General features: G+C 49.3%; 1 protein-coding gene across 2 annotated transcripts in view; it reads left to right on the top strand.

The window, feature by feature from the left end:
* THAP12 (THAP domain containing 12) overlaps positions 1-15690 on the top strand; it is a 110126-nt gene that overhangs the window by 21570 nt on the left and 72866 nt on the right. For both annotated transcript variants that reach the window (XM_086933868.1, XM_086933869.1), the window contains exon 2: positions 7359-7479. In XM_086933868.1, the coding sequence (XP_086789994.1) occupies positions 7359-7479 (121 nt within the window). The remainder of the gene's footprint in view (positions 1-7358; positions 7480-15690) is intronic.

Genomic DNA, 15690 nt, shown 5'->3' with positions numbered 1-15690 from the left:
AGTGGCGTTGAGTGATGCTGTGGTGGCGCTGAGTGATGCTGTGGTGGCGCTGAGTGATGCTGTGGTGGCGCTGAGTGATGTTGGGGTGGCGCTGAGTGGTGCTGTTGTGGTGCTGTTGTGGTGCTGAGTGGTGCTGTGGTGGTGCTGAGTGATGCTGTGGTGGTGCTGAGTGATGCTGGGGTGAGTGATGCTGGGGTAGCGCTGAGTGATGCTGGGGTAGCGCTGAGTGATGCTGGGGTAGCGCTGAGTGATGCTGTGGTGGTGCTGAGGGATGCTGGGGTAGCGCTGAGTGATGCTGGGGTAGCGCTGAGTGATGCTGGGGTAGCGCTGAGTGATGCTGGGGTAGCGCTGAGTGATGCTGGGGTAGCGCTGAGTGATGCTGGGGTAGCGCTGAGTGATGCTGGGTTAGCGCTGAGTGATGCGGGGGTAAAGCTGAGTGATGCTGGGGTAGCGCTGAGCAATGTTCCCTCAAATATTTTTCCTCTGTGTGCGGCAGTTAAGGTCTATGTGCGCTGCAACCAAGGCTATGTGCACCAGTAACCAGACCGCACTTGTGGGTGCAGCTCCAAATATCACTCCAAACTTTCCTAAAAAAGTGAAAAGAGGGGCATTTTCTCACAAACAGATCCAAGTGAATGTTGTTAAGGCAGGTTTGAAACCGTCCCACATGTCAATTTGAAACCTTGGCAGCTTTGTTGCTGCCTTTCTTTTCTTAATAGAGCTGGGCTGTGGGTTGATTGTGTGCATTTGTTCAAGTTTTCATGTTAATTTCAGCTCATGATGGGCGCTGCGATTAACATGAAAACTTTAGCAAATGCAGTTTCTGGGCTGGGTTAGGGTAGGGCCGCATCAGGCTTTTGACTAACGCATTTTAATACTAGTGTCCACATCACAGCATTAAAATGCATTAGTCCTGTATTCTAGCACCCCTCTGACAATACTGCAATTGAGGTACACTGCCAATGAAGTAGCACCAGTACGCTAAAATTGTCTAACATTTATGAGTATGCAACTGCGCCTTCAAATTTAGACTACTATGCATCAGAGATAGAATATTCATGAACAGCGCTGAGCAGGCCTGGCCGCTAGCAGTTTTAGCCAACAATAAAAATGTCATGATAACTCCAGTGATTAATGTTCTTCCTAGAGAGAGATGGAGTTTTGTCAAGTGAAAGTTTTGACTCATGGAAAGGTAGCGCAGAGGGCTAATTTGCCTGCTGCAAATAACATGTACCATCCAGATCACAAAGTGCACATAATGTAAATGGGTCAGTGGGTCACTGCTTTTGTCAGTGAGATCCTTTTTATACGTGCAGTTGATAAGTCAAAATCAGCATTTCTGAGGCCTGCTCCGCATTCCTTTGCCGCTGTATTATGGGAGCTGGCGAGCAGGCCGCCCTTACTGCAGTGAAATACAAAAAGAACTAAAACGAAATGCTTTATCCAAAGAAAGGCTCCTTGGCTTTTAATAAAAGAAGCTAGTGGTGCAAGGAAAAAAAATAAGAGCAGACAAGACGCAAGTATATAATGGTTTGCAGTTTCAAATATCCATAGCTAGCACAGATGTATGAGCTTAATTATTTATAATAAGTGTTATTATAAATATCACATGTCGCCTAGGGCCCTCCAGATCATTAGTCAAAAGATAATACTGAAATGGTGGAATGAGAGGAGTTGAAACAGAGGGACTTGGAACACAGCAGGGGGCCTAAGATGGGCCCCTATCAACCAACCATTCATTAATCCTTCTGCTGAGTTTGTGAATTTGCTTCAGAATTCGTCTTAAAAGTTCGGGTTTCAGCACTTCCTTAATTGAAGATCATTAATTACGTTTTGAAACAACCAGGACGAGTGAATGTAAGATTGCTTCCACGTTGTCCCATTAACCACCACTCTTTCTGTAAATAGTCAGCAAGATGCAAGATTTCAAAATTCGAAATTTTAAATCTGAATGTAGTCCATAGTGCATCACATACCATAAAATTAACATGTCTCCCCCACCATCTCAAGATGCCTCCCCTCACAATGGTCCCAAAACTCTGTTTTCAATGACCACTGTGTATTAATAGCCACGTTCATTGAGTGTGTGCCATTTAGAAATTAAGAAAAAAAATACATTATCTTGAAGCAGCGAGAAAAGCTTTGCCTCTCCAAGCAGTGGGACCAGATACACCACCATAACAACGTAAAGCCTCTCCGGGAACTGCTATGGTGAGATGAGGCAGCTCTGAAACACTAGAGTAATGTTCCCAAATAACCATCCACAACTTTGTGACAACTGTCCTCGTGAAGACACTAAACAGAGACATTTCAATACTCAACGGCTTTATCAAACTAAAGGTTTTCTCCTCTTAAGATATCGAAATCTTTAAAATTTACACTGGTCTCATACGGCTTTCTCACATATTCATAGCTGCAACAATGACATCCATGCTCTAAATTTATTTTTATGCGGTTGCATGTACAGCTAAAATGGCAGTCCATGATTTAGCCATCTCCTCCCTGGATTTTGGAAACTCAGTTGTGGAATGCATCACAGCTCCCATAAAACCTGCACCCATCTCCCATTCCTTTCCCTGGCATTCAATGGTAACTTTGAAGTCACATCCCATGTGAGTGGTTGAAAGTATAAACCAACCCATTCACACCTATCCACATATGAAATGGGGTATAATGAAAAAGAGCTGAGAGCTAGAGGTTTCCATTGGAAAGGTACACGTAATAAAGTTAACAAAGATTACTCATTCTGACGGGTCTAAGGATGGTGGATCAATTAGATGAAAGACTTACAAACAGCACCCAAAATGTACAGTGACATTGTCTATCCTTCCATCTCCATTAGTGTATTGCAGCATCCCAAACATGGATCAACCAAGCATAGAATCTGTATCTGTAGATCACGGAAATGAACGATTAACTTTTATAGTGGCAATAATAAATCATTTTACCCAGCCTTTCCTGTGACTAAACACGATTGGTAAGGTGGGGAAAGATCCATGTTAAACGTTTTTCATAGACTTCTCATGGGGAGAAATATTTTAATGCCTACAATTCATACGTCACATATATGCAAGTATTAAAAATGGTAATCGCTGTAGTAAACTCCTGGCCACCAGCCCTAATAAAGATACGAGATGTGCAATAGATTGCCGCGTGTAGCAACATGCACGTATTATGTCCAGCACTAACCAGTCTCATCAATGGCCAGCACTAATTTCGCCATTTCAGGCGCTCTGCATCCGCATTTGTGTTCCAACTAGATGCCAAGCATTTCAAAATACCCACCCAATGGCTTCCTGCACGCCTTATCTTAATAGAGCGCAGTTGGGTGGTGATTGTGCGCCTTTCTTAACGTTTTCATGTTGATGGTAGCGTCCATGAGCTGCAATTAACATGAAAACTTAAAAAAAGAAAGGCACAGAATCACACTCCACAGCCCAGCTCTATTAAGACAAGAAATGTAGCAAGACTACAAACACAGAGTTTTCTTTTAGGTGATTCTAAAAGCACACGCTGTTTTGGTGCTGCATTGTTTTTGTTCTCCAGAGTGTGGCTGAAGGGCATATCGTGTGCTTTTGTTTAAATAATTTATGTTAATTGCAGCTCATGATGGGCTCTGCAATTAACATGTATGCTTTAAACAAAAGCACACAATGAAGCCCACAGCCACACTCTAGAAAACAAAAGGAATTTGCCGGGTTTTCGCTCTGCTTCGGTGGTGTGAATGCTCTCGGAGATGTGTGTGCGCGCCACACACATAGCAGTGCGCGCTCGGGGGCATTGATGTGTGCGGGCGCCCAGGCCCGCAGGTTCCAGGGAACACTGGCGCGGAGTGATGCTGGGGTTGTGTTGAGTGATGCTGGGGTGGTGTTGAGTGATGCTGGGGTGGCTCTGAGTGGTGCTGGAGTGGCACTGAGTGATGCTGTGGTGGTGTTGAGTGGTGCTGTTGTGGTGCTGAGTGATGCTGTGGTGGTGCTGAGTGATAATGTGGAAGGGAAGGAAAGAAAGAAAGAACGAAAGAAGGAAGAAGGGAGGAAGGAAAGAAAGAAAGGAATAAAAGGGAGGGAAGGAAGGAATGGAAGAAAGAAAAGGGAGGCAAAGGATGGAAAGGAAGGAAGGAAAGGAAGGAAGGGAGGAAAGGAAGGAAAGAAAAGGAAAGAAAGGATGAAAGGAAAGAAAGGATTCTAATTGCAAGTGTCAACATGAACAGGCTTGTTTTGAAGATGGAGTCCCCAAATTTGAGATTCCACGGCAGAGAGGGGCTGGGAAGGACGGAGAGGCGACAGGCAGAGGCCACGCGCGGCGGACATCAAAGGAAGGGTGGGAGGGGAAAAACGCATTAGCGAGCGAGAAAAGCCATAAACACCAGGGGGGCGGGGAAGCAGATTGCCTTCAAGCTTTCAAGCCTTTGCGAGGCCAAGCGCGCGCCTGGGGAAGCTTCATGGTTGAGTGCACAACATGCATTGCACGAAATCCGGCTGGTTTCAGAGATTTTCGTTCAGTAGTAATAGGTTCCGAGTTATAAATAACTCAACCTAAAAAGGGTTTACCTTGTTTTCTTTACTACAAAGTTGTTGCTTAAGAACCCCTTTGGGTGTAAAAAGGAGTTTTCATCTGCTCCCTTGACCTTCAGGAATTGGATTTCATGTTTTACCCGAGAAGAGACCTCTGCTGGAAAGGATATGTGGGTCGGTTTGACATACTGGGTTGGAGAGCCCCAGAACTCTATCTGAAAACACTGGACTTTTTGAAGGACCCAAGCATCTGAGGGGATTTCCCTCCACTTGTGAAGGCACTCAACCTTCCAACCCTCTAGGTTTATGAGGGAAGAGTATCTGACTCTTACCTGAGGACGAAACCTTGATTGGCATGCCCTCTCTGGAATTTATTGCATGACGTAAAGAAGAGAGTGGGGAGTGTATCCCTTTTGGTCTGAACAATCGCCTCTTCTTTGCTGTCTCTCCAGGAACTGCAAGAGAACTGGTGGCGGGACAAGCGTCTCCTTCCATGTCTGGCCCAGTCTTTCAAGAGGAGAAAACAATCTTAAGGGAGGATTAGCCTTTGGCCTTCGCCGTGAAGGCTTGGAGGAACTTTGAAAGGTCTTTGACTAATGCTTTCCCAAATAGATTGTCCCATGCTTCTGGTCCTGCCTCTGAAAAGACTAGTTCCCCTAATTTTGTGTCCAAGTGGAGTAAGATGGATCTTCTATGCTTCATAGATGGAGTGCAATTTGCTTTACCCAGCATACGATGGGCCCATCCTGCGAGGACCAATGGGCCTACAGGGGTCCTTGATTTTTTATTTTTCTTGCTTTTTTAGCCACCTTGGATAGCTCTGTGATCTATGTGTGGGGACCTGCCAGTTCCAAAACGTTTGTCCTGGCATGCTTGCTAGGATCTGTCTGCCTCTTTTCAGGTTTTTAAGCAGCTATCCCAAAAAGTTCACCATTCTGGGCTGCCCCCTACTTTTCCCTCACTAGAGGGCCTCAGACACTCTGCCCTAGGACTGTTTCCATCCTTTTTATACATAGGTTGGCAAAGTCTCTGTTTTAGGTAGTGTGCTACTTTAGGTGTGGGTTCCCACCTGAAGAGTGGGGATGCCTAATATCCTCAGGATTGAAAGATCGCCATGTTAATCTCAGTCAGTGGAGGGTTTCGTTAGGTCTCACCTGTGTTTCTTGCTGGCCACTCCAGAGGGATGCCATTCCCCCATTTGTTTTTACTCTCTGTTAGAGCTGTCCAATGAAAGAGTTAATTCTGTGGGTATAGTCCGGGACTTTAGGGGAGGACAACATGTAGTGTAGTCCACTCGGGCCTGCCATCTCCTGCGAAAATGTATACATTTGATGAAAGAGGTTGCACAATTTGGAGAAGGGATCCGCCTTATCTGTGGGAACTTCAGGTCCTGGCTCTCCAGTGGGGATGCTCTCGTGCCAAACTGATGTGTCACTGTGGGAACACACTGCAATTCTAGTGAGGGTCAGGGAGAGGGGGTCCTGTAACTTGGCAGAAGACCCTTGACCATGCTGATTCAAATGATTTAAAAAAACACTTGGTCAATCATGTTGAGGAACCCAGAGACCATGTTGTAGGACTTTGTTTCATATTCCTGGACACACCCATGATCTTCTGCCAGGAGTCTTAGCTTGTATAATTACAGGGGACTGATAAAGCCCAATACCGGGAGGTAGGTTAATCACTCTAACTGTACTCCCACCGTATTCCAGAGGTTTCCACCTAACTACCTTGAAACCTGATTTGGGTTTTTGTTTTACCAGATTAAAACAAGGAAGATGCTGGGGAGTTCAAACCTTCCCTTCGGAGCTGGTTCCAGAAGTTGTTAGACTCAGAAACTGCACCGACCGATTAACAAATACTTAAAGTGGTCACTGTGCTCTCGCAAAGGCATACAAATGAGCCGTTGTCCCGCAAACGACATCATGACCCTGAAGTGGCAGCTCACTGGATTGAGTCCAGTGCTGTGGAGAGGATAAGAGTAGTCAAATATAGAAATATACTACAGGTTAGTGTTCTGTTGGAACTTCACCTCTTAGAAGTAGAGTTCTGGAGAGAACAACCGTAAATACAGAGTGGACCCACATTTATGTCCTCTCACTGACCCCATCCCTTTCGCTTCGTCGGTTAAATCATCAGTTGGTTTATTTTTTCAGGAAGGAAGCTTCCAAGGGCGTACATCAGTGCTAGGAATAAGGCATGCCACGTATGATGCATGCAAGTGTGTGAATGATACATAAAGCCATAATTAACATTTACAAAATCAAATTCTGGTCTAGCCGACGTCACCCCAAAGAAAATTGTATTCTTTTGCAAACGCCATCAGAAGTCCATATTATTATATTACTGGGTCAATAGGTTTGACGCTTTGCTGCCCAGCTATTTGTCTAGCTTTATCCCACCTATAAACCTGTAACTTTAGTATTCTACTTTAAAAACAAACCCTCTGCATGTTGTAAAGATTACCAAAGTTTTCGCAAGTTGTATCTTACTAAGAACTGTGTCCTGGACATAATTTGGAAATTCAGTATTTCGGTGTTATTTGAAAGGACTATTGCAGCCTAAGGCAAAGTGACATCTGTCTATCCTGAAATGTCTTATTTTCGTGAAGGAAAAAGAGATTTGGGGGTTCAGCACTGTATGTGGGATGTTCTCCAAATCTTCAGTGGCACTCTCCCTACTTCTGTTTTCTCTGCATTCAATTGCAGTGTTGAATACATAAGAATTAAATTTTAAGAGTACTTTCATGCACATTTTGGTACAGAAGTTTAACTGAAAGCATCAACCCAGTATATTCTTTACAACGTACTGATGTGATTTATACTCCTGTTTGTGAATGTTTAGATGTATGAAGTGGGTGGAATGCTGTCGGAGAACTGATTTAGAAACAAAGACTCCAGATCAACTGAATAAGCACTACAGACTATGTGCTCAACATTTTGAGTCTTCGATGATCTGCAAAAGTGTAAGTTAAACAACATTGATGTCATATTGATCATATGAATTATTTTGTTTATGTCCTATGTTTATATAGTTTAAACAATGAGCATATTGATAAATTCTGAGTGTTCTGAGACAATGTAAAAAGACTGAACCCTAACAAGAAACTACAGACCTTTGCAGCAAACACAGTGCCTTGATTAGTAGCAAATCCATCTGCTAGACTGTAAATTAAGGGGCTCTATCTCATATTTGCAATACTAATTTGCATTGAGTCATAAAACGGGGTACATAAAAAAGTAATTGGTCTGTCTAGTTTACTGGTCACCCTTTTTAGGTCGAGCATTCAAGACCTCTTGTATATACTTTAGTATATACTTATATGTGTATGTACTTTGTCGGTTCTGGAGATCAGCTCTAGGACTTGTCTCCTTCCGCTAAGGGACTTTTTTTCTGTTCAACTGCCTCTATTTAACTGTCTTGATAGAAAATGACCAGTACAGGTCAGTAAAATGCCAGAATCCCCTTAGCATTCTCTAGATTCCAGTCCATAGAAATTGTCTTCCACAAGCACCCGTAGACAATAATATTTTTTTCAAATCTTGTATTTTCAGTGATATGACCACAGAAGGCCCTGATTTTATATTAAACACAGAGCTTTGGACTATACAATTTCCAGCTGAAAGGCAATATTTCTCTCCATGTGTTCCAATACCTGGCATGTCACACTGTTTGGTGCTTATTTTCCCTTCATGTTAAAGAACAGTAGATGTTTCAGCACCCAGGCTAATGTGCTGCATAGCTAAATACATACAAGGTATCAAAGGTGAGACAGATTGCATTGCAAATGCTTGTTTATTGAAGCACCTAAGGGATCTAATAAATGTGTCTGCCTCCCAAAACGTGTCCCTTTCAGATTCCTATATTTTGCTGTCTACAGCTTTTAAGTAAACAGTCTGCATTGGGTCAACCTAATGCTTATCATTGGTTGACTTTCTTGTCAGTCTCATTTGCTTGCCCTTATTGGGTGGCTTGCCTTACCCGTCTTTTGTTTGTCTCTCACCTGGAGCCTGGATTCTTCCCCTTCTTTTCTATTGCATGATTTGTATCTTTCCACTGTTTACATTCAGCGAACTACTTGTTGCACCCCCATCTCCCCTCCATTGGAGTGCATGTTTGTTCTGGCCCCATTTCCTGGGTGCTGCTTCCTCCTCAAACCTCCAGTCTCTTGCACTCTGTGTTGCTTCTGCCACCCCTCCTAATTCATTTGTTGCTTCTCTGCCCCTCCTAAATTTTCTCAGTTTTATTTGATTTTTGGTTTCAACTCCTTCAATCCCTTTTCTCTGTTGCTCCCCATCCCATCCTCACTTTTTTCTGGAATATTAACTCTGCAAGCCAGGAGTTAAGTGCCTGTTTTCCTCTTTTTAAATATTTCAAAATTGGCTTGTCCTTAATTGCCATATTTAACTTTCATATAACCCTATAGTATATGGTGCAGAAATACACCCATGTTATGGAAAGTTAAATGTCACTTGTGGGTTTCAGCACTGATTTTGCCAGCCACTACAGTGACAGAGAAAACATGGCTTCAGGCCTAAATGGCGTAGCCTAACGGCAGCAACCTAAAACCTACTGTACAGACCTGTCAAAATTACCTTTTTTACAGGCAGGAACCCCTGCTTTTAAATAGTAATACGTCACCCCTAAGTACACCTAGTCACCCTCAAGACAGGGTGCCTGACATTCAAAAGTTGAACATGTGCAAATTTAAAATAGGCTCGTTTCTCCACTGGCTCGGCCCCTAAAGCTATTTTCACTGGAAGGGCTGTAGCTGAATTCGAAAAAAAAATCATAGTACAGAAACATCAATCTGTTTCTGTGACAGGAAACAGATACAAAAGCAAAGTACATCAAAGCTATTTTTATTATTTAGTAAAAATTCAATTTGTTTGTAAGGTCGGACTTTTAAGTTACCTTTTATGTCACCGAACCTCCAGTTGGCTAATTAGCATTAGCCTAGTGCAGAGCTTTCCAAACTGTGTGTCCCGACACAGTACTGTGTCGCCTGCAAATGGTGGGTGTGTCGTAGGCACTTAGCACATAACTGCTGCTAATTAAGAGGCATCCCTAGACACTCTGCTCTATGGTCTTTTAAAGACCTGTGAAGTGCTCAGATGCGGATGTGTGTGTGCCCAGGAAGCTGGGGTGAGGTGACAGAGGGTGACAGACTGAGGGAGACGGAGGGAGAAAGACAGAGGGAGGAAGACAGAGGGAGGAAGACAGAGGGAGGAAGACAGAGGAAGGAAGACAGAGGGAGGAAGACAGAGGGAGGAAGACAGAGGGAGGAAGGCAGAGGGAGGAAGGCAGAGGGAGGAAGGCAGAGGGAGGAAGACAGAGGGAGGAAGACAGAGGGAGGAAGACAGAGGGAGGAAGACAGAGGGAGGAAGGCAGAGGGAGGAAGGCAGAGGGAGTGAGACAGAGGGAGGGAGAGAGACAGAGAGAGGGGGGGAGACAGAGAGAGGGGGGGGAGACAGACAGAGGGGGGGAGACAGACAGAGGGGGGGAGACAGACAGAGGGGGGAGACAGACAGAGGGAGGAGACAGACAGAGGGAGGGAGGGAGACAGAGAGAGGGAGGGAGTGAGGGATGGACAGAGTGAGGGAAAGGGAGGCAGATAGAGGGAGACGGAGGGAGGGAGACGGAGGGAGGGAGACGGAGGGAGGGAGACAGAGGGAGGGGGGCAGAGGGAGGGGGCAGAGGGAGGAGGGGGGGCAGAGGGAGGAGGGGGGGACAGAGGGAGGAGGAGGGGGACAGAGGGAGGAGGGCGACAGAGGGAGGAGGGCGACAGAGGGAGGGAGACCGAGAGAGAGGGAAACCCTGGGAGACAGCGAGAGAGGGAGACGGAGGGAGGGAGACAGAGGTAGGGGGAGTCTGGGATAGACAGAGGAAGACAGATAGAGAGAGACAGAGGGGTGGAGACAGAGGGGTGGAGACAGAGGGGTGGAGACAGAGGGATGGAGACAGAGGGATGGAGACAGACAGAGGGAGGGAGACAGAGGGAGGGAGACAGAGGGAGGGAGACAGAGGGAGGGAGACAGGCAGAGAGGGAGACAGGCAGAGAGGGAGACAGGCAGCGAGGGAGACAGGCAGCGAGGGAGACAGGCAGAGAGGGAGACAGGCAGCGAGGGAGACAGGCAGAGAGGGAGACAGGCAGAGAGGGAGACAGGCAGAGAGGGAGACAGGCAGAGAGGGAGACAGGCAGAGAGGGAGACAGGCAGAGAGGGAGACAGGCAGAGAGGGAGACAGCGAGAGGGAGCCAGGCAGAGAGGGAGAGAGGGAGACAGGCAGAGAGGGAGACAGGCAGAGAGGGAGACAGGCAGAGAGGGAGACAGGCAGAGAGGGAGACAGGCAGAGAGGGAGACAGGCAGAGAGGGAGACAGGCAGAGAGGGAGACAGGCAGAGAGGGAGACAGAGAGAGGGAGACAGAGAGAGAGAGACAGAGAGAGAGAGGGAGACAGAGAGAGAGAGAGAGGCAGACAGAGAGAGAGAGGGAGACAGAGAGAGGGAGACAGAGAGAGGGAGACAGAGAGAGCGAGACAGAGAGAGGGAGACAGAGAGAGGGAGGGAGACAGAGAGAGGGAGGGAGACCGAGAGAGGGAGGGAGACAGAGAGAGGGAGACAGAGGTAGACAGAGGGAGACAGGGACGGAGACAGAGGGACGCACACAGAGAAATGGAGACAGAGGGAGATCGACAGACAGAGGGGAGAGACGGAGGCAGACAGAGGGAGGCAGACAGAGGGAGGCAGACAGAGGGAGGCAGACAGAGGGAGGCAGACAGAGGGAGGCAGACAGAGGGAGGCAGACAGAGGGAGGCAGACAGAGGGAGGAAGACAGAGGGAGGAAGACAGAGGGAGGAAGACAGAGGGAGGAAGGCAGAGGGAGGAAGACAGAGGGAGGAAGACAGAGGGAGGAAGACAGAGGGAGGAAGGCAGAGGGAGGAAGGCAGAGGGAGGAAGACAGAGGGAGGAAGGCAGAGGGAGGGAGACAGAGGGAGGGAGAGAGACAGACAGAGGGGGTGAAGACAGACAGAGGGGGTGAAGACAGACAGAGGGGGGAGACAGACAGAGGGGGGAGACAGACAGAGGGAGGGAGGGAGACAGAGAGAGGGAGGGAGTGAGGGATGGACAGAGTGAGGGAAAGGGAGGCAGATAGAGGGAGACGGAGGGAGGGAGACAGAGGGAGGGAGAGAGACAGACAGAGGGGGTGAAGACAGACAGAGGGGGTGAAGACAGACAGAGGGGGGAGACAGACAGAGGGGGGAGACAGACAGAGGGAGGGAGGGAGACAGAGAGAGGGAGGGAGTGAGGGATGGACAGAGTGAGGGAAAGGGAGGCAGATAGAGGGAGACGGAGGGAGGGAGACAGAGGGAGGAGGGCAGAGGGAGGAGGGGGGACAGAGGGAGGAGGGGGGCGACAGAGGGAGGAGGAGGGGGACAGAGGGAGGAGGAGGGGGACAGAGGGAGGAGGAGGGGGACAGAGGGAGGAGGAGGGGGACAGAGGGAGGAGGGCGACAGAGGGAGGAGGGTGACAGAGGGAGGAGGGCGACAGAGGGAGGAGGGCGACAGAGGGAGGGAGACAGAGGGATGGAGACCGAGAGAGAGGGAAACCCTGGGAGACAGCGAGAGAGGGAGACAGAGGGAGGGAGACAGAGGTAGGGGGAGTCTGGGATAGACAGAGGAAGAGGGATGGAGACAGAGGGATGGAGACAGAGGGATGGAGACAGAGGGATGGAGACAGAGGGATGGAGACAGACAGAGGGATGGAGACAGACAGAGGGATGGAGACAGACAGAGGGATGGAGACAGACAGAGGGATGGAGACAGACAGAGGGATGGAGACAGACAGAGGGAGGGAGACAGACAGAGGGAGGGAGACAGACAGAGGGAGGGAGACAGACAGAGGGAGGGAGACAGACAGAGGGAGGGAGACAGAGGGAGGGAGACGGACAGGCAGAGAGGGAGACAGGCATAGAGGGAGACAGGCAGAGAGGGAGACAGGCAGAGAGGGGGACAGGCAGAGAGGGGGACAGGCAGAGAGGGAGACAGGCAGAGAGGGAGACAGGCAGAGAGAGAGACAGGCAGAGAGGGAGCCAGAGAGAGGGAGCCAGAGAGAGGGAGCCAGGCAGAGAGGGAGAGAGGGAGCCAGGCAGAGAGGGAGAGAGGGAGACAGGCAGAGAGGGAGACAGGCAGAGAGGGAGACAGGCAGAGAGGGAGACAGGCAGAGAGGGAGACAGGCAGAGAGGGAGACAGGCAGAGAGGGAGACAGGCAGAGAGGGAGACAGGCAGAGAGGGAGACAGGCAGAGAGGGAGACAGGCAGAGAGGGAGACAGGCAGAGAGGGAGACAGGCAGAGAGGGAGACAGAGAGAGGGAGACAGAGAGAGAGAGAGACAGAGAGAGAGAGAGGGAGACCGAGAAAGAGAGAGGGAGACCGAGAGAGAGAGAGAGGGATACCGAGAGAGAGAGGGAGACCGAGAGAGAGAGGGAGACAGGCAGAGAGGGAGACAGGCAGAGAGGGAGACAGGCAGAGAGGGAGACAGGCAGAGAGGGAGACAGGCAAAGAGGGAGACAGGCAGAGAGGGAGACAGGCAGAGAGGGAGACAGGCAGAGAGGGAGACAGGCAGAGAGGGAGAGAGGGAGACAGGCAGAGAGGGAGACAGGCAGAGAGGGAGACAGGCAGAGAGGGAGACGGGCAGAGAGGGAGACGCAGAGGGAGACAGAGAGAGAGGGAGACGCAGAGGGAGACAGAGAGAGAGGGAGACAGAGGTAGACAGACAGAGGGAGACAGAGGGACGCAGGCAGAGGAACTGAGACAGAGGGAGGTCGACAGACAGAGGGGGGAGACAGACAAGAGGGAGACAGACAAGAGGGAGACAGACAAGAGGGAGACAGACGAGAGGGAGACAGACGAGAGGGAGACAGACGAGAGGGAGACAGACGAGAGGGAGACAGACGAGAGGGTGACAGACGAGAGGGTGACAGACTAGAGGGTGACAGACTAGAGGGTGACAGACTAGAGGGTGACAGACTAGAGGGTGACAGACGAGAGGGAGACAGACGAGAGGGAGACAGACGAGAGGGAGACAGACGAGAGGGAGACAGACGAGAGGGAGACAGACGAGAGGGAGGGAGGCGAGAGGGAGGGAGGCGAGAGGGAGACAGAGGGAGGGAGACAGACAGAGTGAGTGAGACAGAGGGAGGGGGAGAGAGAGGGAGATAGAGAGATATAGAGAGAGGGAGGGAGACAGAGAGAGAGGGAGGTAGAGAGAGAGAGGGAGACAGAGAGAGAGACAGAGAGAGGGAAGGAGACCGCAACAGACAGAGATCGAGACCGAGACAGACAGAGACAGTGGCAGAGGCAGGGACAGGGGCAGACAGATCGAGGCAGAGGCAGAGACAGAGACGGAGGTGGAGACAGAGGGAGGGAGATGGGGACAGAGACAGGGACAGACAGACAGACAGACAGATAGATAGAGGCAGAGGCAGGGACAGACAGATAGAGGCAGAGACTGAGACAGACAAGGACAGACAGGCAAAGAGACAGAGATGGAGAGGGAAAGGGAGGGAGACAGAGACAGACAGGCAGATAGAGGCAGAAACAGGGACAGATAGATGGAGGCAGAGACTGAGACAGGCCGAGACCGAGCGGCAGAGAGACGGAGAGAGAGAGAGGGAGACAGAGGGTGACCGAGTGAGGGAGAGAAAGGAGACAGAGAGAGAGGGAGACCGAGAGAGAGAGAGAGACAGAGGGAGGGAGGCAGAGTGAGACAGAGGGAGGGAGTCAGTGGGAGACAGAGAGTGAGGGAGACAGAGAGCGAGGGAGACAGAGAGCGAGGGAGACAGAGAGCGAGGGAGACAGAGAGCGGGGGAGACAGAGAGCGGGGGAGACAGAGAGCGGGGAGACAGAGAGCGGGGGAGACAGAGAGCGGGGTAGACAGAGAGCGGGGTAGACAGAGAGCGGGGTAGACAGAGAGCGGGGTAGACAGAGAGCGAGGGAGACAGAGAGAGAGAGGGACAGAAACATAGGGAGGGAGACAGAGGGAGGGAGACAGAGGGAGACAGACAGAGGGAGACAGTCAGAGGGAGGGAGACAGACAGAGGGAGGATGTCGACAGAGGGATGGAGACAGAGGGAGGGAGACTATTTGCCCACTTGTATTTCAAAATGTTCTTCCGGGGGGAGAAACCCTTCCCTCCGAACTCCACTTTGGTGTTTCGGGCTCGCTCGCTCGCTACACTGCCTTACTGTGTCACAAAATGATGCATCTCCAAAAAGTGTGTCACCAACATGGAAAGTTCGGAAAGCTGTGGCCTAGTGACAGCTGGTCTGCAAGCACTTTGCCTTAAATGAAGTGTGAACTCTCCCTAGAGAGCAGAAACAATCGCCTGGGTGTGGGAAGTTCTTTCACTAGTAAATTGTAAGGATATACGTTCCCCTAGTCAGGCTAGCACCAACCCCATGACAGGGGAGCTGCCCCCAGAACCAGCGTTGAATGACCAGTTGAGGGGGGTGCTCATTTCATGGTCACACCTCTTGGTGGGCATACATGTTCTGTCAGGGCTCGAAAATCCACTCGCCTGCTCGCATTTGCGAGCCAGATTCAATTAGGGCGAGCTATTTTGAGGTCCTATTTGCCCTTTCTGGCGAGTAGGAAGAGAAACTGACTTTTGACCTTCGTCTCTGACAAGCAGAGGAATTGTGACAAGATAGCAAGATTTAAAGGCATCTTTATTGCACAAAGTGAATGAGCAATAAAAAGGCCTTTAAATCTTGTTAACTTGTCACATTTGTTCCGATTCCAGAAACTCAGGTCAAGTGCATTTCAGTTAGGTCGAGTACATTTTTTAGGTTACTAGACCCACACGTCTAGTAAAAATTAAAAGCTTTTTCTAGCCCTGTCTGCACAGGGGAGGAAGGGTTTCTCCATCGTGAAATTTAGAAGTACCGTACATTGGAATTGTATGCACTAGCGAAAGCAGGATCTGCTGCACAAGTGGGTAGCATTGCCCCATGGATCTTTTACGCCATTGGTTAGTGAGGAGCCAGGAGTCACCCATCCTACTCACTAGCTGGTGCAACCCATAAATGTAGCACCCGCCTGAGAACACTTTCTGGATATGCTGAAGATCAAAATAGGACTGGAAATTGTTTGCTGTAGTCTGAGAGGAGCCCTGAAGTA

This window comes from Lissotriton vulgaris, chromosome 8, assembly GCF_964263255.1.
Source record: "Lissotriton vulgaris chromosome 8, aLisVul1.2, whole genome shotgun sequence".
In the NCBI taxonomy this organism is placed as follows: Eukaryota; Metazoa; Chordata; class Amphibia; order Caudata; family Salamandridae; genus Lissotriton; species Lissotriton vulgaris.
This window is presented reverse-complemented; position numbering and strand designations above follow the sequence as displayed.